The sequence below is a fragment of the Pleurodeles waltl genome, chromosome 2_1 (genome assembly GCF_031143425.1).
Source record: "Pleurodeles waltl isolate 20211129_DDA chromosome 2_1, aPleWal1.hap1.20221129, whole genome shotgun sequence".
Taxonomy (NCBI): Eukaryota; Metazoa; Chordata; class Amphibia; order Caudata; family Salamandridae; genus Pleurodeles; species Pleurodeles waltl.
In genome coordinates this window covers 637967134-637991702 of record NC_090438.1, presented here as the reverse complement: position 1 = coordinate 637991702, position 24569 = coordinate 637967134, and the positions used below count along the sequence as shown (strand labels likewise).

General features: G+C 43.9%; 1 protein-coding gene across 3 annotated transcripts in view; it reads right to left on the bottom strand.

Annotated features, from left to right (window-relative positions):
• Positions 1-24569, bottom strand: part of BLVRA (biliverdin reductase A) — a 111988-nt gene that overhangs the window by 67222 nt on the left and 20197 nt on the right. For all 3 annotated transcript variants that reach the window (XM_069216024.1, XM_069216013.1, XM_069216019.1), the window contains exon 2: positions 11956-12084. In XM_069216024.1, the coding sequence (XP_069072125.1) occupies positions 11956-12083 (128 nt within the window). In that variant the 5' untranslated portion in view covers position 12084. The remainder of the gene's footprint in view (positions 1-11955; positions 12085-24569) is intronic.

The following is a 24569-nucleotide window of genomic DNA, read 5'->3' as shown; positions in this document are numbered from 1 at the left end:
GACAGTGTCTGAGCAGAACCTTAGACATTGTAAGTGCAAGAGTATATGGTCTGGGAGTTTGTCAAACATGAACTCCACAGCTCCATAATGGCTACACTGAAATCTGGGAAGTTTGGTATCAAACTTCTCAGCACAATAAATGCACACTGATGCCAGTGTGGAATTTATTGTAAAATGCACCCAGAGGGCATCTTAAAGATGCCCCCTGAATACCAGTCCAACTCCTAGTGCTAGGCTGACCAGTTTCTGCAAGCCTGCCACAACCAGACGAGTTTCTGGCCACATGGGGAGAGTGCCTTTGTCACTCTGTGGCCAGGAACAAAGCCTGTACTGGGTGGAAGTGCTTCTCACCTCCCCCTGCAGGAACTGTAACACCTGGCGGTGAGCCTCAAAGGCTCATGCCTTTTGTTACAGCACCCCAGGGCATCCCAGCTAGTGGAGATGCCCACCCCTCCGGCCACTGCCCCCACTTTTGGCGGCAAGGCTGGAGGAGATAATTAGAAAAACAAGGAGGAGTCACCCACCAGTCAGGACAGCCCCTAAGGTGCCCTGAGCTGAGGCGATTCCTGCTTTTAGAAATCCTCCATCTTGAGATTGGAGGATTCCCCCAATAGGATTAGGGATGTGCCCCCCTCCCTTCAGGGAGGAGGCACAAAGAGGGTGTAGCCACCCTCCAGGACAGTAGCCATTGGCTACTGCCCTCCTGACCTAAACACACCCCTAAATTCAGTACTTAGGGGCACCCCAGAACCCAAGAAATCATATTCCTGCAACCTGACCCAAGAAGAAGGACTGCTGACCTGAAAGCCCTGCAGAGACTACGGAGACGACAACTGCTTTGGCCCCAGCCCTACCGGCTTGTCTCCTGACTCGAAGAAAACTGCAACAGCGACGCATCCGACAAGGACCAGTGACCTCTGAAGCCTCAAAGGACTGCCCTGAACCAAAGGACCAAGAAACTCCAGTGAACAGCGGCTCTGTTCAACTACAGCAACAACTTTGCAACTTTTGAAGACCTCACTCTTCCCGCCAGAAGCATGAGACTTCATCCTCTGCACCCGACGGCCACGGCTCGAGCACCAGAGAATCAACACTACAGGGAGGACTCACAGGTGACTGTGACCTAGTGAGTAACCCGAGACAACCCCCCTGGACTCCCACAGCGACGCATGCAGAGAGAATCCAGAGGCTCCCCCTGACCGCGACTGCCTGTAACAAGGAACCTGACGCCTGGACCAAGCACTGCACCCGCAGCCCCCGGGACCAGAAGGAACCAAACTCCAGGGCAAAAGTGACCCCCAGGCGACCCTCAGCCTAGCCCAGTCGGTGGCTGGCCCGGGAAGCCCCCCCCCGTGCCCTGCCTGCACCGCTAGAGTGACCCACCTCCATTGAATTCTATTACCAACCCGACACCTGCTTTGCACACTGCACTTGGCTGCCCCTGTGCAGCTCAGGGTATGTTTTGTGTGCCTACTTGTCCCCCTTAGTGCTCTACAAAATCCCCCTGGTCTGCCCTCCAAAGACACAGGTACTTACCTGTTGGCAGACTGGAACAGGAGCACCTCTGTTCTTCATAGGTGCCTATGTGTTTTGGGCTCCTCTTTGACCTCTGCACCTGACCGGCCCTGTGCTACTGGTGTGGTAACTCTGGGGTTGCCTTGAACCCCCAAAGGTGGGCTGCCTATGCCCAGGAACTTAGACTTGTATGTTTCTTACTTACCTGACAAACTAACCATTACTTCCCTCCCCCAAGAACTGTTGATTTTTGCACTGTGTCCACTTTTTAAATAGCTTATTGCCATTTTAACCAAAACTGTATATGTTACTGCTCTAATTCAAAGTTCCTAACTTACCTGTGCGGGGTAACTTGCATTTTATGTATTGACTTCAAATCTTGAATTTGTGGTTCTAAAAATAAATTAAGAAAATATATTTTTCTACATAAAAACTATTGGCCTGGAGTTAAGTCTTTGAGTGTGTGTTCCTCATTTATTGCCTGTGTGTGTACAACAGATGCTTAACACTACCCTCTGATAAGCCTAATGCTAGACCACACTACCACAAAATAGAGCATTAGAATGATCTAATTTTGCCACTATGTAGGAGGCTGGACTGGCTTGTAGTGAGTACCTAGGGGTACTTGCACCTTGCACCAGGCCCAGTTATCCCTTATTAGTGTATAGGGTGTCTAGCAGCATAGGCTGATAGATAATGGTAGCTTAGCAGAGCAGCTTAGGCTGAACTAGGAGACGAGTGAAGCTCCTACAGTACCACTTAGTGTCATATGCACAATATCATAAGAAAACACAATACACAGATATACTAAAAATAAAGGTACTTTATTTTTATGACAATATGCCAAAAGTATCTCAGTGAGTACCCTCAGTATGAGGATAGCAAATATACACAAGATATATGTACACAATACCAAAATATGCAGTAATAGTATTAGAAAACAGTGCAAACAATGTATAGTTACAATAGGATGCAATGGAGACACATAGGGATAGGGGCAACACAAACCATATACTCCAAAAGTGGATTGCGAACCACGAATGGACCCCAAACCTATGTGACCTTGTAGAGGGTCGCTGGGACTATTAGAAAATAGTAAGGGTTAGAAAAATAGCCCACCCCAAGACCCTGAAAAGTGAGTGCAAAGTGCACTAAAGTTCCCCTAAGGACATAGAAGTCGTGATAGGGGAATTCTGCAGGAAAGACACAAACCAACAATGCAACAACGATGGATTTCCAGTCGAGGGTACCTGTGGAACAAGGGGACCAAGTCCAAAAGTCACAAGCAAGTCGGAGATGGGCAGATGCCCAGGAAATGCCAGCTGTGGGTGCAAAGGAGCTGCTACTGGACAGTAGAAGCGTAGGTTTCTGCAAGAACGACAAAGGCTAGAGACTTCCCCTTTGGAGGATGGATCCCTCACGCCGTGGAGAGTCGTGCAGAAGTGTTTTCCTGCCGAAAGACCGCCAACAAGCCTTGCTAGTTGCAAATCATGTGGATAGTGTTTTTGGATGCTGCTGTGGCCCAGGAGGGATCAGGATGTCGCAAATTGCGTCAGGGGACAGAGGGGGCGTCGAGCAAGACAAGGAGCCCTCTCAGCAGCAGGCAGTACCCAGAGAAGTGCCAGAAACAGGCACTACGAGGATGTGTGAAACGGTGCTCACCCAAAGTCGCACAAAGGAGTCCCACGTCGCCGGAGAACAACTTAGGAGGTCGTGCAATGCAGGTTAGAGTGCCGTGGACCCAGGCTGGACTGTGCACAAAGGATTTCCGCCGGAAGTGCACGGAGGCCGGAGTAGCTGCAAAAGTCGCGGTTCCCAGCAATGCAGTCTGGCGTGGGGAGGCAAGGACTTACCTCCACCAAACTTGGACTGAAGAGTCACTGGACTGTGGGAGCCACTTGGACAGAGTTGCTGGATTCAAGGGACCTCGCTCGTCGTGCTGAGAGGAGACCCAAGGTACCGGTGATGCAGTTCTTTGGTGCCTGCGGTTGCAGGGGGACGATTCCGTCGACCCACAGGAGATTTCTTCGGAGCTTCTAGTGCAGAGAGGAGGCAGACTACCCCAACAGCATGCAACACCAGGAAAACAGTCGAGAAGGTGGCAGGATCAGCGTTACAGAGTTGCAGTAGTCATCTTTGCTACTATGTTGCAGTTTTGCAGGCTTCCAGCGCGGTCAGCAGTCGATTCCTTGGCAGAAGGTGAAGAGAGAGATGCAGAGGAACTCGGATGAGCTCTTGCATTCGTTATCTAAGGAATCCCAAGAGACAGAGACCCTAAATAGCCAGAAAAGAGGGTTTGGCTACCTAGGAGAGAGGATAGGCTAGCAACACCTGAAGGAGCCTATCAGCAGGAGTCTCTGACGCCACCTGATGGCACTGGCCACTAAAGACCAGCCCCGTGTGCCAGCAGCACCTCTGTTTCCAAGATGGCAGAGGTCTGGAGCACACTGGAGGAGCTCTGGGCACCTCCCAGGGGAGGTACAGGTCAGGGGAGTGGTCACTCCCCTTTCCTTTGTCCAGTTTCGCGCCAGAGCAGGGCTAAGGGGTCCCTGAACCGGTGTAGACTGGCTTATGCAGAAATGGGCACCAAATGTGCCCATGAAAGCATTTCCAGAGGCTGGGGGAGGCTACTCCTCCCCTGCCTTCACACCATTTTCCAAAGGGAGAGGGTGTAACACCCTCTCTCAGAGGAAGTCCTTTGTTCTGCCATCCTGGGCCAGGCCTGGCTGGACCCCAGGAGGGCAGATGCCTGTCTTAGGGGTTGGCAGCAGCAGCAGCTGCAGTGAAACCCCGGGAAAGGCAGTTTGGCAGTACCAGGGTCTGTGCTACAGACCACTGGGATCATGGGATTGTGCCAACTATGCCAGGATGGTATAGAGGGGGCAATTCCATGATCATAGACATATTACATGGCCATATTCGGAGTTACCATTGTGAAGCCACATATAGGTAGTGACCTATATGTAGTGCACGCGTGTAATGGTGTCCCCGCACTCACAAAGTCCGGGGAATTGGCCCTGAACAATGTGGGGGCACCTTGGCTAGTGCCAGGGTGCCCACACACTAAGTAACTTAGCACCCAACCTTTACCAGGTAAAGGTTAGACATATAGGTGACTTATAAGTTACTTAAGTGCAGTGTAAAATGGCTGTGAAATAACGTGGACGTTATTTCACTCAGGCTGCAGTGGCAGGCCTGTGTAAGAATTGTCAGAGCTCCCTATGGGTGGCAAAAGAAATGCTGCAGCCCATATGGATCTCCTGGAACCCCAATACCCTGGGTACCTCAGTACCATATACTAGGGAATTATAAGGGTGTTCCAGTAAGCCAATGTAAATTGGTAAAATTGGTCACTAGCCTGTTAGTGACAATTTGAAAGAAATGAGAGAGCATAACCACTGAGGTTCTGATTAGCAGAGCCTCAGTGAGACAGTTAGTCATAACACAGGTAACACATTCAGGCACACTTATGAGCACTGGGGCCCTGACTAGCAGGGTCCCAGTGACACATACAACTAAAACAACATGTATACAGTGAAAAATGGGGGTAACATGCCAGGCAAGATGGTACTTTCCTACACACTATCTTACCTCTAAGGGGGACCCTTGGACTCTGTGCACACTATCTCTCAATTAGAGATAGTAAATACAGAGCCAACTTCCTACACTATGATCTATTAAAAAAAGCTTATCAGTTTCAGGAAAAAGTCTTTGTATCCCAAAATACCAAATAGTAATTTTTTTACTGAATACATTCCAATCCACAAACATCACTAAGCACTCACATCGACTTGAGCAGATTCTGCTGTTCATGTCCATTTATCATCAACAATTTACAAACACCCTCTACTTGGTCATGTTACCCACACCAGCTACTCTAAATCCACCTCATCGATAGACACCCATGTTTAGTTCTCATTTTTGGAAATAGGACAAAGAGTTGATGCCGTCTCATTCTAATTTTTATACAGTGGTTGGGCAGATGGAAGAAAGTCATGGGGCCCTGGTTCAATTCTGCATTGGGAGGGCACTTGTCTGTTGAGATGCCCCTTTTGTTCCTGGCTTGCTTCATTTTTGCACTTCACAATAAACTGGCTACAAGGAATGATGATGTCAGCCTCAACACTGGTCCAGTCACTTTTGTTGTTCTTCACCCCTTATTCATTTGAGCATCTGTCTATGCTTCCTGTTTTCTCTTTATCTTGACTGTAGTTGAGCTGATGGTCCATGCCCCAGCTCTGAAGCATCTATATCTTGTACCTGCTGAGTGGGCTTAAACAGTCTCTAGTCCAGATTCTCTGTATCCATCCCTAGTTCTCTCGCACATTCTCAATGTGCTTGAGACATGGTTATCAGTGTCTGTCCCCATCTGCAGGACACTGAAGAAGCCGTCTATTGCCCCTGCCATATCACTCCAGACTCAGTGCTGTTATGCAGATGTTTTTTGCCTTGCTGTCTGTTTCCATCCTCAGTACAGAACTTTGGCCCTCATTCTGACCTTAGCGGGCGGCGGAGGCCGCCCGCCAAAGTCCCGCCGGCAGAATACCGCTGCGCGGTCAAAAGACCGCCGCGGTTATTCCGAGTTTCCCACTTGGCTGGCGGGCGACCGCCAGAAGGCCGCCCGCCAGCCCAGCGGGAAACACCCTTCCATGAGGATGCCGGCTCCGAATGGAGCCGGCGGAGTGGAAGGGGTGCGACAGGTGCAGTTGCACCCGTCGCGATTTTCAGTGTCTGCATGGCAGACACTGAAAATCTTTGTGGGGCCCTGTTACGGGAGCCCCTGCAGTGCCCATGCCATTGGCATGGGCACTGCAGGGGCCCCCAGGGGCCCCACGACACCCCATACCGCCATCCTCTTCCTGGCAGCCCAAACCGCCAGGAACAGGATGGCGGTATGGGGCTCGGAATCCCCATGGCGGCGCAGCAAGCTGCGTCGCCATGGAGGATTACCCAGGGCAGCGGAGAACCGGCGGTACACCGCCGGTTTTCCGTTTCTGACCGCGGCTGTACCGCCGCGGTCAGAATGCCCAAGGGAGCACCGCCAGCCTGTTGGCGGTGCTCCCGCGGTCGTTGGCCCTGGCGGTTTTTACCGCCAGGGTCAGAATGACCCCCTTTGTCTCTGATGTGGAAGATCAACTGTCCATTGTCCCAACTCTCTATTCTCAGCAGCTGTCTCTGTGCTCAGTGCACATGTGAAGCTGTTCCTTGTCCCAGCTGTCACTCCAAGCCCACCATGCACTTGTGTGCCTTCACACAACACATTTTTCATGGTTTCTCCCAACTTACCCTCTTTTTTAACATTCCGTATCGTCTTCCAAACACAGATGTTTTTCTTGAATAGTCTTGAATCTTCATCCTCACTCATTAGCACTTCTTACTGCACCTCTATTGTAGGTATCATGTCTTCCAACACAGAGACCCCTTTTTCATCTCAGTCTGAAGACACGTGGTATTGAATAGGTAACAAGTGATGAATTGCTATCTCATCACATGCATATTTCTGGCATGTGCTTTCATTCTGTCGATATATCATGAATATCTCTGATAAGCAAGATCAGTCAAAAACACATTCAGTGATAACTTAGCAACTATTTAGCTTAGAAATTATTCCAGCAATGTCATAAATCTTATGACTGTTTCCTTCCATATTTCTATCATTTTATTCACTTGACTTTAGGCTTCTTTCTTCTAGTTTTAGGTTCTAAAACACATAGAGGGCAGGTTCCATATTAGCTATAGTTTCCATTTTAGTTAACCTGTCCAGCTTGTTTACCTTTGACCGTGTATCCATTCTTGGTAATGAGGGCTGCTAATTATTAGGAATTATGAACATCTGCATTTCATGCAGATGTTGTCTGTAGCTATTTTTCCAAGAACAGAAATTGTCAAGTCATTCAGATATAGACATTACCAAATCCCCTAGTAGGACATCAGTCTAGGACAGGTGCCTTTTTCAAGGTCATATAACATTCATAGCCAAAATAGTGTAGTCTGAATTGATGTCCTCTCACATTATATGATCATAAGGAAATGTCCAGGACGTACACTGTGTCACACATAATATATGTCAGATATTCCTCTGCTTATGTCAGAAATTTCAATCTCTTATTTGATTCAGCATATAAGGACTGTCTATTGAACATTTAGTGAGGGGAGAAACTTCACTCAGATCACAGACACAGATCAGCACAGCACTAGATTTCACCTAGATCGAAGAAGCCTCAAGCAAGACTTCCTGAGGCTCTGCAAAGCATTTCATACTGCCTTCACAAACTGGTGCCAGAATTATGTTCTCTCATAGACAAAATCCCCTTCCTCTTGGGCTTGTGCTTGAAACAGCTGACAAGCTATTCCAAACTGACAACAAACCATGTTGCGCACGTATATGCACCACCTCCAAAACTTAGGCTGATTATTTATTCATCTGCTAGAACTTGCATAGAACTTAGAGATAGCAAAGTGAGGGTGTAAGAACTATCAATTGTGATGTTACAAATTTTCCCTGTTTTCTCTTTTATAGAAAAGCTTAGCTGCTTTTTATTATCTTCTGTGATGTTACCAATATTATGTGCACCAGATCCCGCCATAATAAAATAAGTACTATAAAATTAATATGTTGAAATACATACTTAGGCCCTCATTTGGACCTTGGTGGTTAAAACCACCTACCGTCCCGGCGAAGGCCACCAAAAGACGGCCGCCACTGCTACCAGCCGTCAGCCATAATATGACCACAGCCGTATTTCCGCCAGAAGAATAGCAGAAATCTGGCTGTGGCCATGCCGGCGGATGGCGGTAAGGTGACGCTGATACCAGCAGCAGCACCATGCCAGTAGACCGCCGCCGGCAGTATTATGAAGAATAATACGGCCTGCTGCTGTTCTGCAGGCAGACGCTGCTGCTGGCAGCAGTACCCCATTCCATCTCCTGCCGGAGTACCCCCTGGACACAGGTAAGTTGGTGCTCCGACAGGGGGTGGGGGTAGGGGGTGTTGTGTGTGGGGGTAAAAGTCTGTGCGTGCGTGTATGTGGGAGTGTGCTGCGTGTTGTATGTGTGTGCATGTCTGGGGGTGTGAGTGTGTGTATGTTGTTTTGTGTGACTGCGTGTGTGCGTGTACGTATGAAGGTGTGTGCGGATGTGTGTGAATGGATGTATGCATGCGTGGATGAATGTGGGAATGGGTGTGTGTATGCATGTGTGTGGGTGTGAATTGAGGAGAGTGTATGAAGGGGGGTCTTGAGAGGAAGGGTGGTGGGTGGAACCTGTGGAGGAGGGGGGTGGGAAAGAACACTATCAGTGATAGGTAAGGGTAAGGAAGCCATGAAAACCATGGCAGTGGAGGGGTCATAATCCCGCAGAAGGTCACGTGAAGGCCGCCGGGCTGGAGATTGATGTATCCAGCCCAGCGGCCATTACCGCCTGCGGTCAGTGAGGTACATTGGCGGTTTGGCTGTCATATTATGGAGGAAAGTACTGCCAGCCTTTTGGCAGTACTTTCCTCCATATTACCGCAGACTGCCGGGATCATAATGACCCCCTTAGTTTCTAGTGATCTTGAGTGTATAAGTCATTAATGAATGATCATTTGGATTACCACTGCTCCATGTTAGTAACCCAAAAGCTTTGACACCACCTCATTTATACATTGGGGCGGATTCTGTGGATTGCAATAACCTGTCTCACATTCAGTGCTGGTACAGTGGACTATGGTCACTCGGGTCACCCATGGGTGTGAAAACAAACCTTGTAGACCTGAGCCAGAGACTCATTTAAGGGGACATTTTACACTGTTGCATTTACTTGTCTTATTCACACAACCAAGAGCTCAACAGCACCCTATCATCACCCTATTCCAACCTTAATATTAGATCACTGGCTTCCCAACAAGCAATATAACACCAGATTTGGTGAAACATCGACTTGAAGAGCATGTTCTTGCCTAATCCTATTCTAAAGCTTTATCAATAAACATCTCAAATTAACATTCTTGACTTTGTCAATAATAGAATTTGTGACTCTGAAGCCGCAGCCCAGGTGTATTAAGTGGGGAAGTATCAGTCACATTTCAGGTGTGTGAACTGTACAGAAGGCTCTGGAATAAACCCATTGTAGTCTGAAATCCTCCAGAGCAGCGTACACCTATGATAACTTCTCATTACTACCTTTCCATCTAGTAATATGTCTTCGAATCTTTTGAGTAATGTTAATGTTTACCATTAGTCTGTGCTTTAAAATCATTATAAAGCAGTGACGCTTGGTTTTACATAATTTTCCAACACAATGGCACTTGTTTTATTGACTTCAGAAGAATGAAGGGCCAGATTTTCTCTGTAAATGCCAGCAGTAGAGAACTCTTTTCACTTGGAAGGATTTGTGATATGCAATGGGGTAGAAGTGGTGGAGTTTTCAGCAGACTAGTCCAAGTACACGTTTTTATAAGAGTCAACTAGAAAGTAGCAGTATTTTTGGGTTCCACAGCTTTAGTTGTAGCTATAGACATCAGATCTCTTTCTCAGGTGACCGATTACACAGTGTGGCAGAAAACATCATGTTGTGTTTTAAGTCAAGTCTGAAAGTGATTAATAAAAAAGGCCAATAGCCTGTGAGGCACCATGATAACTGACAAGGGGATACCCCAAACATCAGCAACCGGGCAGGTTTCTCCAATACGAGGCAGAGAATACCTTACTACACACAGAGTTTTAGCACTGATCACATGACAAAGTCCCCACATGGAATAAGCAGGTGTCTATCTGAGCTCATCAGCATTAAATCATGGCCTTCACAAGTAAAAAAAGGTAAACAGTTTTGGACAAGCCAACTAGTTTTCAATTTTTCATATATTGACTACCAGGATAAAGCAGATCCAAGCTGCAGCAAGTCAAGTTAGCATGAGCAAGGAGCACATCAGTGGCAGGTTACAGTATTGCTAAGATAAGCAAATGCAAATACTTTTTTCTGCAACAGCCTTCAGCATATCTACTAACTAAATGCTTGGTCACTTCTACAGCAGCTTACTGCAATCTGAAGTCAATAAAGAGGAAGGTGTTTAGGATGCTTTCAACTAAACCTGCTTACACGCATTTGTTCACGTACAACATCAGCCACATGCCACCTTACTAGCCTAGCATTCTTGACGAACCGTTGAAGGCAGCCAATACTCAATTTCACTGGCGCTCTATTTGATCTGCATGCAGTTCATTTCCTGAATTTCTACCTAATGATTGTGTCATTGGTTCTCCCCCCCCCCACCTTCTTCAAACTACTGTGAGAATTAACCTTGGTTGAATTTTGATAAAGGCAACGTCCTGTTTTTGGGATGATAATTTGATTCTAAATGTTTACTGCTCCCTGATCGCAGTTTTTTGCAGAGAGTAATTAAGAAACTAGTTTTACATTATCAAGTCACTGACTTCCCAAAATTGCCATTAGAACTGATAATTTAGGAAGTAATCATTGTCTGCCATGTGATTATAGCTCTTCTAAGTCATCAAGACTCGTCTCCTTGAAAGTGACCATTCTTTGAATGTTCACCTTGGGTCACCCTATATTCACGGGAATCGAATTAGAACCAGCTATCCATGTTGTGTCATAAGATCCTTCTGCCCCTAAAAAAAACTGAAAGCAATATATTTTTCTTTTACTTCCTGTTGTTATCACAAATGCCAGTGGTCTTCCTTCCTTTGAATATATAACTGCAACCAACTCAAAAACTAAACCCCCTACAGCTTTCATAAGAACTCTGGGGCAAAACTAAGAGCCTCACCCCTTTATTCAGAATTACGCTGGACATGAGCTTAATTTGGATAACCATAAAGAGTACATAGGGACGACTAGAGATGTTTTAACGTATGGCAAAATGGGAATCTGCCCACGGCCCCCCATGTTCCAATGGGCCCCTGGAAAACGAACTTTCTCTCTAGTTCTCTTCTGTGTATTGTTGTATCTTAACCTTTAACTATAATTCAATAGTGTTAGACAAGAGAGGGCTTGATTAGCAAAACATGGGTAATAAAACACAAATTTGCTCCAAATGGGGGGCCCAAAATATTTCTTTCTAGGGCCCCAAAATCCTTATGATGACACTTGGGGCAACCTTTTTATAATTCATCCAGAATGGAGAGATATCATTCACAAACATTTAGTTTATTTGCACCTACTATATACACATTTCTATTTTAGCAACCAAATAGAAAAAATATATATATAAATGTACAATCATACAAAACTGAAAAACACTAATTAGCAAATGCTATATCTCATGCATACGCCATTGACATCACAAGGCCAATCCTGCCTCTTTTGGTGTGAGGCACTTTACACATGCAGTTCAGTATATTAGTACTTTAAGTACAGGAACAAGACACGATTTGACAAGGTTTTCGCTGCACACCTTCAACGACACTATCACACGGAAACCAAAAAATGTGAGCTTTTAACCTGGATACAAATCCTTTGAGCTTCAGAATCTCTGAAGGACTGGAAGGCAACGGATTAAGCAGGTCTCGGATGCGCACTAGTCCTGCAGTACCAATGCCAACCACGACAACACCAAACATTTTGTTCATGCTGAAAAAGATAAGAAAATCTTGATGTACATTATATGCATTTAGATTATAGATAACCTCCACCAAACATTTAAACAATACAGGATACAACTGCTGCATGGTTGTAGTTGCTCTAACATATTATCTTAGAATTTATCTAGGAAATACAACAAGAAATTAAAAGGTTGCTTCCGTTTGTTTACTCAGTCCATTCTAGATATAACTGCAGTGTGTTCTGAAACATTGACAAATAAGTATTGGTAATGCCAGTAGGTCTGGTTTTAAAGGAATGTTGTGTGGTAATGTGAAGCATTACAAGAAAATACCGTGGGAATGGATTTGCATTTGTGTGGAAGCAAGGAACAGTAGAATAATATTGGTGTAGGTTAAAAGGTGAGGAGACAGGTGCAGTGTCAAGCTAGGTCTAAACATCCATGTAGGGCAGTAGTTCCCAAACTGTGCGCCGCGGCACCCCGGTGCGCCACCAAAACTAGATAGGGGCGCCACGGTCACAGTTGCTTTGTAGAGTCCATTAGGAATTACACCGACTTCTGGAGTGCTTGCCGGGTGTGTTGCGTCTCATCCCCACTGGGTGGTGCACTTGCTGCCTCTAAAAACGTCTAGTATGAAGTGTTCCTTAAAGTATTTTGTTTCATTCTACAAAAATAGAGCAGTATCTCAGACTTTCCAAAGTAGGAAGGGATGGTGCCAAGTTATGCTATTACAAGTGTGCGTGCAGTACACGGATTCACTTATTGTTACCTGACATTGTTTTTACCTTTTCCACCGCTTTGCTAAAAGGGTGAATATGGCACCTGTACTGATGCTATAAGACCCAAAATCAAGAAATGGTTAGCCAGAATCTGTAATTAACACAATGCATGTTGTTTTTCAAAACAGTGACATTTTGAAAAATACCGCTTTTAAAGGAAAAAAATGTGTTTGGTAGCAAACTACTACAGAATGTGGCAATAAATGCAGTTTGACGATGTGTTTACAAATTGCAGGAGATAGGAATTTGTGTGATGCACTAACTGGACAAAAGGCACCCTTGGGACAATTTAAGATCTTTTTTTCTGTGCTTGCAATCTTGGAAAAAGTAAAAGCAGCAACATGTCATGGAAAACGTGTTTCAAAAGACAGGATTAAATGATGTGATTATTACTCTATCTGAGTGCATTGAGATTTGATCAAGTCATTAAAAGAAATATACCCTTTGGAGTACGGTCACTCTGAAGCTGGTGGGAGATTTTTGTTACGTGTTTTAATGAGGAGGTAACACAAAATGACAGGACCCCTGCAGAATATGAAGAGCATCCACCTGACCTTGGCATATGTTCATTAGTCTTCAACTAAATGGGGACCCCTGAAGTGCCCCTCACCCCGTGCCGCAGGGGTCTGCACTATACCCAAGCTTATTTCTTGCACCAGACACCCTCCTCAAAGTGCCCGCTATGCTTTGGGTAGGAGTCTGCCTCTAGCAGCTGCTTCATATTAATTGAAAGCTGTGTACCTGCCACAACAATGTAATAGAGGTGTGAAGCCATTGTAAATGGTCTGTGCAAAGTAACAGTACTTGCTATTGTAACCCATCAATACATCTGACGGGCTAACCTGAGCTAAAGCATCCCAGATACCCAGTGTAATCTGAGACACAGAAATAAGTAAAACTCATTCAGTTGGTTGGCATTGCTTCACACCACCAGGCCCATATGTAGTCCGATTTTAACATGCATACAGCCCCTATTAAGTACACATTTTTAGACTAATGCAGGGATTCAATACTTTCTGTTCAGTTTTTTTGTAGTGGATGACCATTTGGCAGAACTATACAGTGTCCACGTTCACTGGAAAATATATATATGGCTGTAAGGCGTAGCTATCTCCATATGTATTGATGTACCCTTTATTTTGAATAATGGCCATGGAATGGACTTTAATGCCACCCAGAGTTTAACCCGCTCATCACAGGTTATGGGAAATCATTCCACTTTCTATTAAGTACTTACACTGGAGTGTATGATGGGCTAGTTTACATCTAAAAAGTACCTTTAATCATCACCTCATATTCAGTTTATCTCCCATGTGTATTATATGCAGAAGAAAATGTATTTTGCTACTACCCTACCATTACCCTAGGGAAGACCATGGGTGCACGCAGCTCATGCAAACAGAATTTATGAAAACCTTTGGCACTGTAATGCCTGGCCTGTTGGCTTTGCAATTGCTTGTGCTTTCTGGGTTATAATCAATGGTGCTGCATTATAAGTTTTCATATTACTGGTGTTCTGAACCTTGTATCTATATACCCATAATCTGGCATTTTGAAATCCCAGCAGTGATACTATGTATATCCTTTCTTCCACTCTTCTAGGTGGCTATGCAAATGCCTACATAAGAGTTGTAGAGTTCTTAACAAGTTATGTCATATCTAGCAGTCATACTGGAATAGTCGCCTGAATTTGCTAATGGACTTCAGTTTGGTAGAATATTGTGGATGTTTCTTACATTTCAGTTTGACTGCATTAATTATCCAAAGGACCTTTGGCTTGCTGGAAAGGGAGAAAAGTCCTGTATTTTTATCTCTCAACTTGTGTTATCACTTTAGTCCAAGCATGGGACCGGATTCCATTTTGCAAAACAGATTCATGAAATCAATTTTTTGACCTGCAGTGCTGATCATTGGATATGAACTGATCGCCCATTTGTTCATAAGAGTAATGTGGGGTATGAGCTTGTAACCCAGTGGTTCCCAAACTCTGCGCCGCAGCAAATCAGTGCCACTGGCTGGTTTTGGCTGGATGTTGCCAGCTCGAGGCTGAAAGCGCATGAACAGGAAACAGATGCAGTTACTGCGTGGCCTATGGGTGCACAAATATTGTGAAAAGAGAAAGCAGACACATCCTTCCATTGCACACACTATTCTCCATACCTTCATCCCAATTATTATCAAGGATTAAAACAGAAGTACTCCCAAGGCTGGGTTTAAAGCTCCCATCCCCTAACATCCCCCCACACCGCACCGCCAAACAAAGTCATGTAATGGGGAGCCGTGGCCAACATCCAATTGGTCAAGGGGCCGCAGGTCAAAAAAGTTTGGGAACCACTGATGTAGGGTATTGACTTCCTTCCTTCCATCTGTGTTTCTGACAGAGAAAAACACCATAAATTATTTACTTATCTAAGACGCTTTAATAGCATTAGAACGTGATAAGTATTCCCCTGAAAGGTTCAAGCTCAGGTAGCTGGATAAACAAAATTATCACAGCTACGTGGAAGGCAAAGCCCTTCTATGGTTATGTGGAAGCACACATCTTCTGCCCAATCAAAACATGTACTCCTGGCTCCCAACATGCGATGGAGCCAAAGTCCCTCTCTAGTGATGCTCACATAATTGTCTGGCGACAACTGCACTGTCAAGCCAGACCATAATAACAATAGAATTTTTGTTTTAAACAGAGTTTGCTCTTTGAGATGGCCTGTATATATGAGACAACATTGTCACATTTTATATTCAAAATTATAAATTGTATCACTGAAAAGAGCTATTCTGAAACAATCCGACAAAAATATAAAGTGCAACATTATGAAGTGCCATAGAAATTCATTCTACCTGTACATATAAATGAAAAATATGCCTCAAAGCCAGCTGTTGTTTACAGTGAGGCCAGCCCTCTGGAATGCACAACCACCACTTTTGGAAGCTGTACACAATTGTTCCACATTTTAGCATAATATTGTGTTTATTGACAACACTTATTATAAATGAAACAGTGCAATCTTTAAAAGTAAAATAAATCTGAATATGAAGTGTGTGTCACAAAAGGAGAAATTCGCAATACTGGACTTCATTATCAATGTTTGGATAAAATGTGTAACACTGGGGAGTTGGGGTTGCTAACAAATTTATGGTTCACTTAAAAAACTAGTATGGAATAATGCCAGAGCATAGAATGGTTTAATATTGACTCATAAAATTAACAAACACGTTTTCAGGGTCTCCCAGTCTTAAAATAAACCAAATACTGAACGTAGAATTTATGACCAAGTACATTTTTCAGATGATGAAAGAGTTACATGAGCAAGAAAAAAGTAATAAAAAAGATGCAAAAAAAGGATTGAGTTGTACTTGATATATAGGTATCCATGATTAATAGTTAGCAGGGTGCTTTGTGATTTTTGGTGTTTTTTGTCATCTGTTCTGCATTTGTCTGAGGGACCTAATTAAGCAACTAATTTCACTGTATACTAAATAGATAAGGTAACGGATTCTGGAATGTGATCTCCTTTCTGACAATGGAAATCGTACAGTCACTCTCCTCACAGAGTCGGAGTTGATGATCCAACACTGGTCCCCTTAAAATGCTAATGACTGTACTATAGACAAATGCATCTTATCTGTGTTGGTTCTTTGATTTATTTTGATTCTGGTCTGTATTACCTGATTTTTCAGAAAAATTGGACGTTGGCCTGTACCTTCTCATCCTATTACTAACCACCTTCATCCTGCCACCCCTCAAGAGAAAACAAACTACAAAGCAGAACATACAGTTGAGAGTTAAGTGATTATTTCCTAATTTCTTTACCTATCTGTGATGCTTAACCTGGTTGTGTTTCAGGGAAGAAAAGGCGTACCAGGCTACTGGCACAATCGCAGACTTGAACTCATTTATTTTTATTTTCTATTACTCTATTTTCACTAAGAGGCATGCAAATAGACAATATATGATTGATAATGTCATTTTTATGTACTAGTACACATGTATTACTTTTTTTTTTTAAAAAGTAACTGTTAAAAATGAATAAAATATTTAAAATAAATAAATGGAAAAAAAGTTATGACACCTACAAACAATAATGGAATTTCCCACCTTGATGGGCATAGCTGCATACAAAGTCCCATTATCTCCAAACAAGTGAGAATCTGTTTGGTCGGTATTTGAAATAATCTAATATTGACACTGACAATGACCATTAGTTCTGGTTTATGCCTGCAAGTGCTTCTTCAGTCACAGGTGAGTTTCAGAACATATATTCATCCATTCTTGCATTCTTGTGTCCAGGCATACATCCTCTGACTTATGTATGCATTCCCACACTCATCAATCCACAATAAACTCAACAAGCACATGTGTGATATATTTCAAGAACCAAAGTAAGCAAAAGATTAAACGCAGCCTAGTTGTCACAAGCATAGCTGTGCAACGAAAGATAAGTACACTATTTATACATAGCAGTGGGAAGCCTTTTTGACATGGTTTTGTGCATAGTGCATACATGATGTAATAGCAACCCACCCTGAAGGCTTACTGTCTGTAACATTTGCTTTTCACAATTAATTTGTAAACCCGACTTCCATTGCCAGAACTTGCAGATATGTTTTTTTAAACTAACCAATCAGGTCTAAATCCTTTATCATTAGCTTGTCACCTTAACCAACTGAAGCCTACTGGAGAGAGGATAAGCTTTCCCACAAGGCAAACATCAAATGCACAGCCATAAAAATCACATATTAGGACAATATTACAGTTGAATACAGTTATAAACAATTTATTGTAAGAGGGACATGCCAAAGTCTTCACACTCACTTCTCTATTTATGTATCCCAATTACATTTTATATAGCTCAAAGATGTATTTGAGTGCACATTTCTCAATTATAAACCTGTGCATTTAGTCATGTGCATACCATATACTATTTGCTTCATTACAATTTTATAGTTCAGCAACAATTCATATTTTTATTCACATGATTTATTATGCTTTATAGATGTGAGTGAAAGTGCAACAAGATTAATGTCTTGCATTTGACATCATCCAACGTGAGGCCTGCTCTTTTCAAAGTAATGAGAAAAGTTTATTTAAGCTGGGTACAGGCAAGTAGAGGAGAGAGGAAGTCTTTAGCTTCCTAGGAGACCGAGTTTGTGTGAGCAGAAGCTGTAAACACAGGACACAAAGGCAATAGACAGACATCTCAGAGCCAGCCCGCGTTATTAGCTTGTTAGGATGCCACAGCTACAGAGCAGAGGTAAACAACAACCTTTTGAGTAGAACAAAACGTCTGTTAAAATATGTGGAAAAAAGACCCCATTAGGAACGTATTACTTTCTTCAAGAAGAACTGTTAAAATTAAAATACAATTAAATGTAACAAACATTATGACAGCTACAAACAATAGTGGAATTTTGTACATTATGGGCACCGTTGCATACAGAGTCCCATTAGCTTCAAACAAGCGAGAATTTGTTTAATCAGTGTATGAAATAATCTAATGAGTGGTTCTATAAAAACAAGCACTGACAATGTCATTAGTTTTGGTTTATGCCTGAAAGTGCTTCTTCAATCACAGATGAGTTTCAGCACTCAGGAACTCATCTTCAGGGCTGTTTTTTCACCATTTCTGTCTGTATTTATATATATTTATTTTTGCCCATTTTTTGTATTTATCCATTTGTATTCATTATATAAATGAAGCTGCAATGGGTATTTGTTCAGTTTTTAAAATATGCTTTTTTCAATAACTTTTTTAACCCGACTTCCATTGGCAGAACTTTTCATAATAAACAGATCAGACCTGCACCATTGTGCATACGTTTTCCAAATTAACCAGTAAGGTCTAAAGCCTTTATCATTAACTTGTCACCTTAACCAACTGAAGATTACTGGAGAAAGCATACACTTTCCCACACGGCAAACATCCAATGCATAAAAATCACGCATAGGCACAATATTACAGTTAAATACCATTAAACAAACTCTGGTAAGAGGGCCTTGTCAAAGTCTTAACACTTCATTGCTTATGCACCCCCATTGCATTTCGTATAGTTCAAAATTTATATTTTTATTCACATAATTTGTAATGCTTTATAGATATAAGTGAAGGTGCAACAAGATTAATGTTAATTCTTGCATCATCGGCTGTGAGACCTGCTCTTTTTAAAGCAATGAGAAAAGCTTATTTAAGCTGGGTACAGGCAAGTAGAGGAGAAAGAAAATCTTCAACTTCCTGAGACACCGAGTTTATGTGAGCAGATGTAAATCCTTGACATGAAGGCCACAGACAGGCATCTCAGAGCCAGCTGGCGTTATCAGATTGTTGGGATGCCACAGCTATAGAGCAGAGATAGTCAACAACCTTTTTGAGTAGAACAACTCTTCTGTTGTTCTGTTGAGATATGTGGGCAAAAAGCCACATTAGAAACTCTAACAGGTCCTTTTGGTGCTAAGGCAGCTTAGCTACAGGCAGGAATGGAGGAGGTGGAAGACAGAGATAAATTTAATCTTTTCATGCAAGAAAAATCGTCATAGTGAACTACTGTTACAATATTGCAACTCTTTTAATATACTGCTTATTACTCATTTTCATTGCCACAGTTTTGTTAATTTTTATAGTTAAAACTATACATATTTTTTGCACTAGGCTAGGATGTGGAGTTTAATAAAATCATAAGACATAACTATTCATGGTAAAAAGAGATTTGGAGCCTAATAACAACAAATAATCTTTTGAAGTTTCACAGGACTGGTCGTTACCCATAATGTACCACTCTCATGTAATGCTTGTGTGGTTGACAAGCTACAGTCCACCAGGTTTCCTGGCTCATGCAAGTCGGCATTGAACCTACACTTACAAAGGGGATTGGAACCCTAAATTCCAGGGCACGTTCTGAATGGAATTTTTAAAAAACTTATCAACCTACCAAAGATTATCATAGTGGAAATCTTTTATCCCTATGATTTCTCAGAGGTATGGGTAATCAACATCAAAACCCTTGCCTATTGTGGTATTCTGTTTTTTTGCTACATGGGGTAGTTCGTGCTTAGGCCCCCATAACTTTTTGTTCACACCAAATTTGCATCCTTTTTTCCCCCCAACATCCTGGGGATTCTAAAGGTACCAAGGGTTTGTGGATTTCCCTGGGGGCAGAGAATTTAGCCAAAATAGCCAAAATACAGCTAAAATGTGTTTTTGGGAAGAAAAAAGACATCTGTTCTTGTCCCTGCAAATGGCATCAAAGAAGGGTTTGCGGTGATAAAATCACCACCTTCCCAGCTTTCAAAAACAGTGAGACTAGAATCAGAAAAACAAATCTTTCAACACAGTTTTGGAATTTTACTGGGACATATCCCATTTTTCCTATTTTTTGTACTTTGAACCTCCTTCCAGTTAGTGACAGAAATGGGTGTAAAAACCAATGGTGGATCCTGGAAAGCTAAACATTTGTGAAAAGTAGACAAAATACTGAATTCAGCAAGGGGTCATTTGAGAAGATCCTTCAAGGTTTTCCTATAGGAAGTGGCAGTTGAAATAAAATATTGAAATTGAGTTGAAATAAAAAACAGCCATTTCTGTCTTTGTTTTCATCTGTAGGTTTTTCCAGCTATGGCAGATTTTTTAAAGCAATATAAAATTACGTCTGCTGGACCCTTCTGGTTCTGAAGATTTATAGGACTTGTGTTTTCACAAAGGTATGCAGAGCTAATAAATGAGGTGGACCTTGCAATGGATTTTCATTGTGTACCAGGTATACAGAAATTCATTTGGTAAAATATAAAGAGTGAAAAATAGGTATCAAGGAAACGTATGTATTTCTGAAATGGGCATAAGATATGGAGTTTACAAGAAGTGGTTATTTGCACATTTCTGAATTTGGGGGTACCCGGACTAGCATGTGAATTGCAAGGCATTTCTCAAAATGACTTCTTTTTTACGCACTATCTTACATTTGGAAGGCACAACTGCACACAAGGACAATGGGTAATAACACTTGCTCTGCTATTTCTGCTATTCTGTGTTCCCCCAAGTCTCCCGATACAAATGGTACCTCACTTGTATGCATAGGCCTAGTGTCCGTGACAGGAAACGCCCCAAAACTCAACGTGGACACATCACATTTTTCCACTGAAACTGCCTTGTTTTTTTAAAAGTGTCTCGCTGTGGATTTTGGGCTTTAGCTCAGTCAGCACCTAGAGATCCCTAGCAAACATGTAAATTTTTAAAAACTAGACACATAGGGTAATCTAGGATGGGGTGACTTGTGGGGCTCTCACCAGGTTCTGTCACCTGTAATCCTTGGCAAACCTCAAAATGTCACTAGAAAAACACACTTTCCTTAGATTTGTGATGCAAGGTTCTGGCATCTGAGGGGAGTCACACACTACACAGCATTCCCCCAAGTCTCCCGATAAAAATACTACATCACTTGTGTGGGTAGGCCTACAGCTCACAACAGGAAATGCCACAAAACACAACGTAGACACATCACATTTTTCTACTGAAAACTGATGTTTTTTTTGCAAAGTGCCTAGCTGTGGATTTTGGGCTCGAGCTCAGCCGGCACCTAAGGAAATCTATCAAACCTGTACATTTTGTTTAAACTAAACACCTAGGAGAAGCTAGGATGGGCTGACTTGTTGGACTCTCACCAGGTTCTGTCACCCAGAATTCTTTGCAAACCTCAAAAGTTGTCCAAAAAAACACATTTTCCTCACATTTAGGTGATGCATAGTCTGCAATCTGAGGGAAGCCACAAAATGTCTTCCACCCAGCATTCCCACAAGTCTCCCGATAAAAATGCTTCCTCACTTGTGTGGGTGTTTCAAGTGGCCACGAAAGGGAAGGGCCCAGAACACAACATGAACACATCAAAATTATCTACCATAAAACTACCTGTCTTTGCAAGGGGGGTACCTATGTTTTTGGTCCCAGGTTCTGCAGCCATCTAGGGAAACCTACCAAACTGAGACATTTCCTCAAATTAGGCACCCGGGGGAGTCCAGGGAGGTGTGGCTTGCATGGATCCCCCAACGTTTTCTTACCCAGAATCCCCTGCTAACCTCAAATTTAACTACAAAATCTAATTTTCCTCACATTTTTGTGTGGGATCATTGCACAGGTACAAATGTCCTACCACCCAGCGTTCCCCCCAGTCTCCCGATAAAATGATACCTATTTCTGTTCTTCAAAACAGCACTGCAAGGTAATTGTTAATAGGTTTATAAAGAGAGGCATGCACAAATACAAACTTGTGCATACCAGGGTTTCCATGCATAGCCAGATTAAATTAATAACTATTGACTTTATCTATGTTTGTTCTAATCCCTGTTTATCCTTCTTTCTTTTCAAGATTGTCCCTCTTTATGAGTTTATGTCCAGAGCGCAGCAGCCAATGGGTGTTCGTTGCCAAATGCCCCTATGTTTGCATCTCACAGCAGTTGATGATGAGGAAAGCACATCAATCAATCAATCAATCAATGGACTTGTAGAGCTTGACTTGTCACATGTGAGGGTATTCAGGTGCTGGCAGGGTCCAGGGTCTCAGCTGAAGAGCCAGGTTTCCACCATCCTACAGAACTCCAGTAGAGTAGAGGAGGTATTTAAGTACATTGGGAGGCTGTCCCAGGCTTTGGTTGCAAGGTAGGTGAAGGAGGATCCTCCTGCTCTTTTGCCTTGTGTAGGAAAGTACCATCTTGCTTGGCATGTTACCCCCATATTTCACTGTATATATGTTGTTTTATTCTATGTGTCACTGGGACCCTGCCAGGCAGGGCCCCAGTGCTCATAAGTATGTGCCCTGTATGTGTTCCCTGTGTGATGCCTAACTGTCTCACTGAGGCTCTGCTAACCAGAACCTCAGTGGTTATGCTCTCTCTGCTTTCCAAATTTGTCTCTAACAGGCTAGTGACTAAATTTACCAATTCACATTGGCATACTGGTACACCCATATAATTCCCTAGTATATGGTACTGAGGTACCCAGGGTATTGGGGTTCCAATCAATCAATCAATGCATTTATAGAGCGCGCTACTCACCCGCAAGGGTCTCAAGGCGCTAGGAAAGGGGGGGAGGGTTACTGCTGCTCAAAAAGACATGTCTTGAGGCGCTTCCTGAAGGCGAGGTGGTCCTGGGTAGTTCTTAGGTGGAGGGAGTTCCATGTTTTGGCTGCCAGGTAGGAGAAGGATTTACCTCCAGCGGTGGTTCTACGGATACGTGGGACGGTGGCGAGGGCGAGGCTGGCTGAGCGAAGCTGACGGTTGGGCGTGTAGAACGAGAGGCGTCCGTTGAGGTATTCGGGGCCCATGTTGTGGAGGGCTTTGTGTGCGTGGGTGAGGAGCCTGAAGGTGATCCTTTTGTTGACGGAGAGCCAGTGCAGGTGTTTCAGGGGGGCGGATATGTGGCTGTGGCCAGGTATGTCGAGGATGAGGCGAGCGGAGGCGTTCTGTATGCGTTGAAGACGTTTCTGTAGCTTTGCGGTAGTTCCTGCGTATAGGGTGTTTCCGTAGTCCAGGCGGCTTGTGACGAGGGCGTGGGTAACTGTTTTTCTGGTTTCGGCGGGGATCCATCGGAAGATTTTTCGGAGCATGCGAAGGGTGTGGAAGCAAGAGGACGAAACGGCGTTGACTTGCTTGGTCATAGTGAGGAGTGGGTCCAGGATGAATCCGAGGTTGCGTGCGTGGTCTGTTGGGGTTGGTGCAGTGCCCAGAGCCGTGGGCCACCAGGAGTCGTCCCAGGCGGATGGGGAATGTCCGAGGATGAGGACCTCCGTCTTGTCTGAGTTCAACTTCAGGCGGCTGAGCCTCATCCATTCCGCAACAACTGTCTTCCAAGATATCCCTATGGGGTGCAGCATTTCTTTTGCCACCCATAGGGAGATCTGACAATTCTTACACAGGCCTGCCACTGCAGCCTGCGTGAAATAACGTCCACGTTATTTCACAGCCATTTACCACTGCACTTAAGTAACTTATAAGTCACCTATATGTCTAACATTCACCTGGTGAAGGTTGGGTGCAAAGTTACTTAGTGTGTGGGCACCCTGGCACTAGCCAAGGTGCCCCACATCGTTCATGGCAAATTCCCCGGACTTTGTGAGTGCAGGGACACCATTACACGCGTGCACTGTACATAGGTCACTACCTATGTACAGCGTCACAATGGTAACTCCGAACATGGCCATGTAACATGTCTAAGATCATGGAATTGTCCCCCCAATGCCATTGTGGCATTGGGGGGACAATTCCATGATCCCCCGGGTCTCTAGCACAGAACCCGGGTACTGTCAAACTGCCTTTCCGGGGTCTCCACTGCAGCTGCTGCTGCTGCCAACCCCTCAGACAGGTTTCTGCTCTCCTGGGGTCCAGGCAGCCCTGGCCCAGGAAGGCAGAACAAAGGATTTCCTCTGAGAGAGGGTGTAACACCCTCTCCCTTTGGAAATAGGTGTGAAGGGCTGGGGAGGAGTAGCCTCCCCCAGCCTCTGGAAATGCTTTAATGGGCACAGATGGTGCCCATCTCTGCATAAGCCAGTCTACACCAGTTCAGGGATCCCCCAGCCCTGCTCTGGCATGAAACTGGACAAAGGAAAGGGGAGTGAGCACTCCCCTGACCTGCACCTCCCAGGGGAGGTGCCCAGAACTCCTCCAGTGTGTCCCAGACCTCTGCCATCTTGGAAACAGAGGTGTCTGTGGCACACTGGACTGCTCTGAGTGGTCAGTGCCAGCAGGTGACATC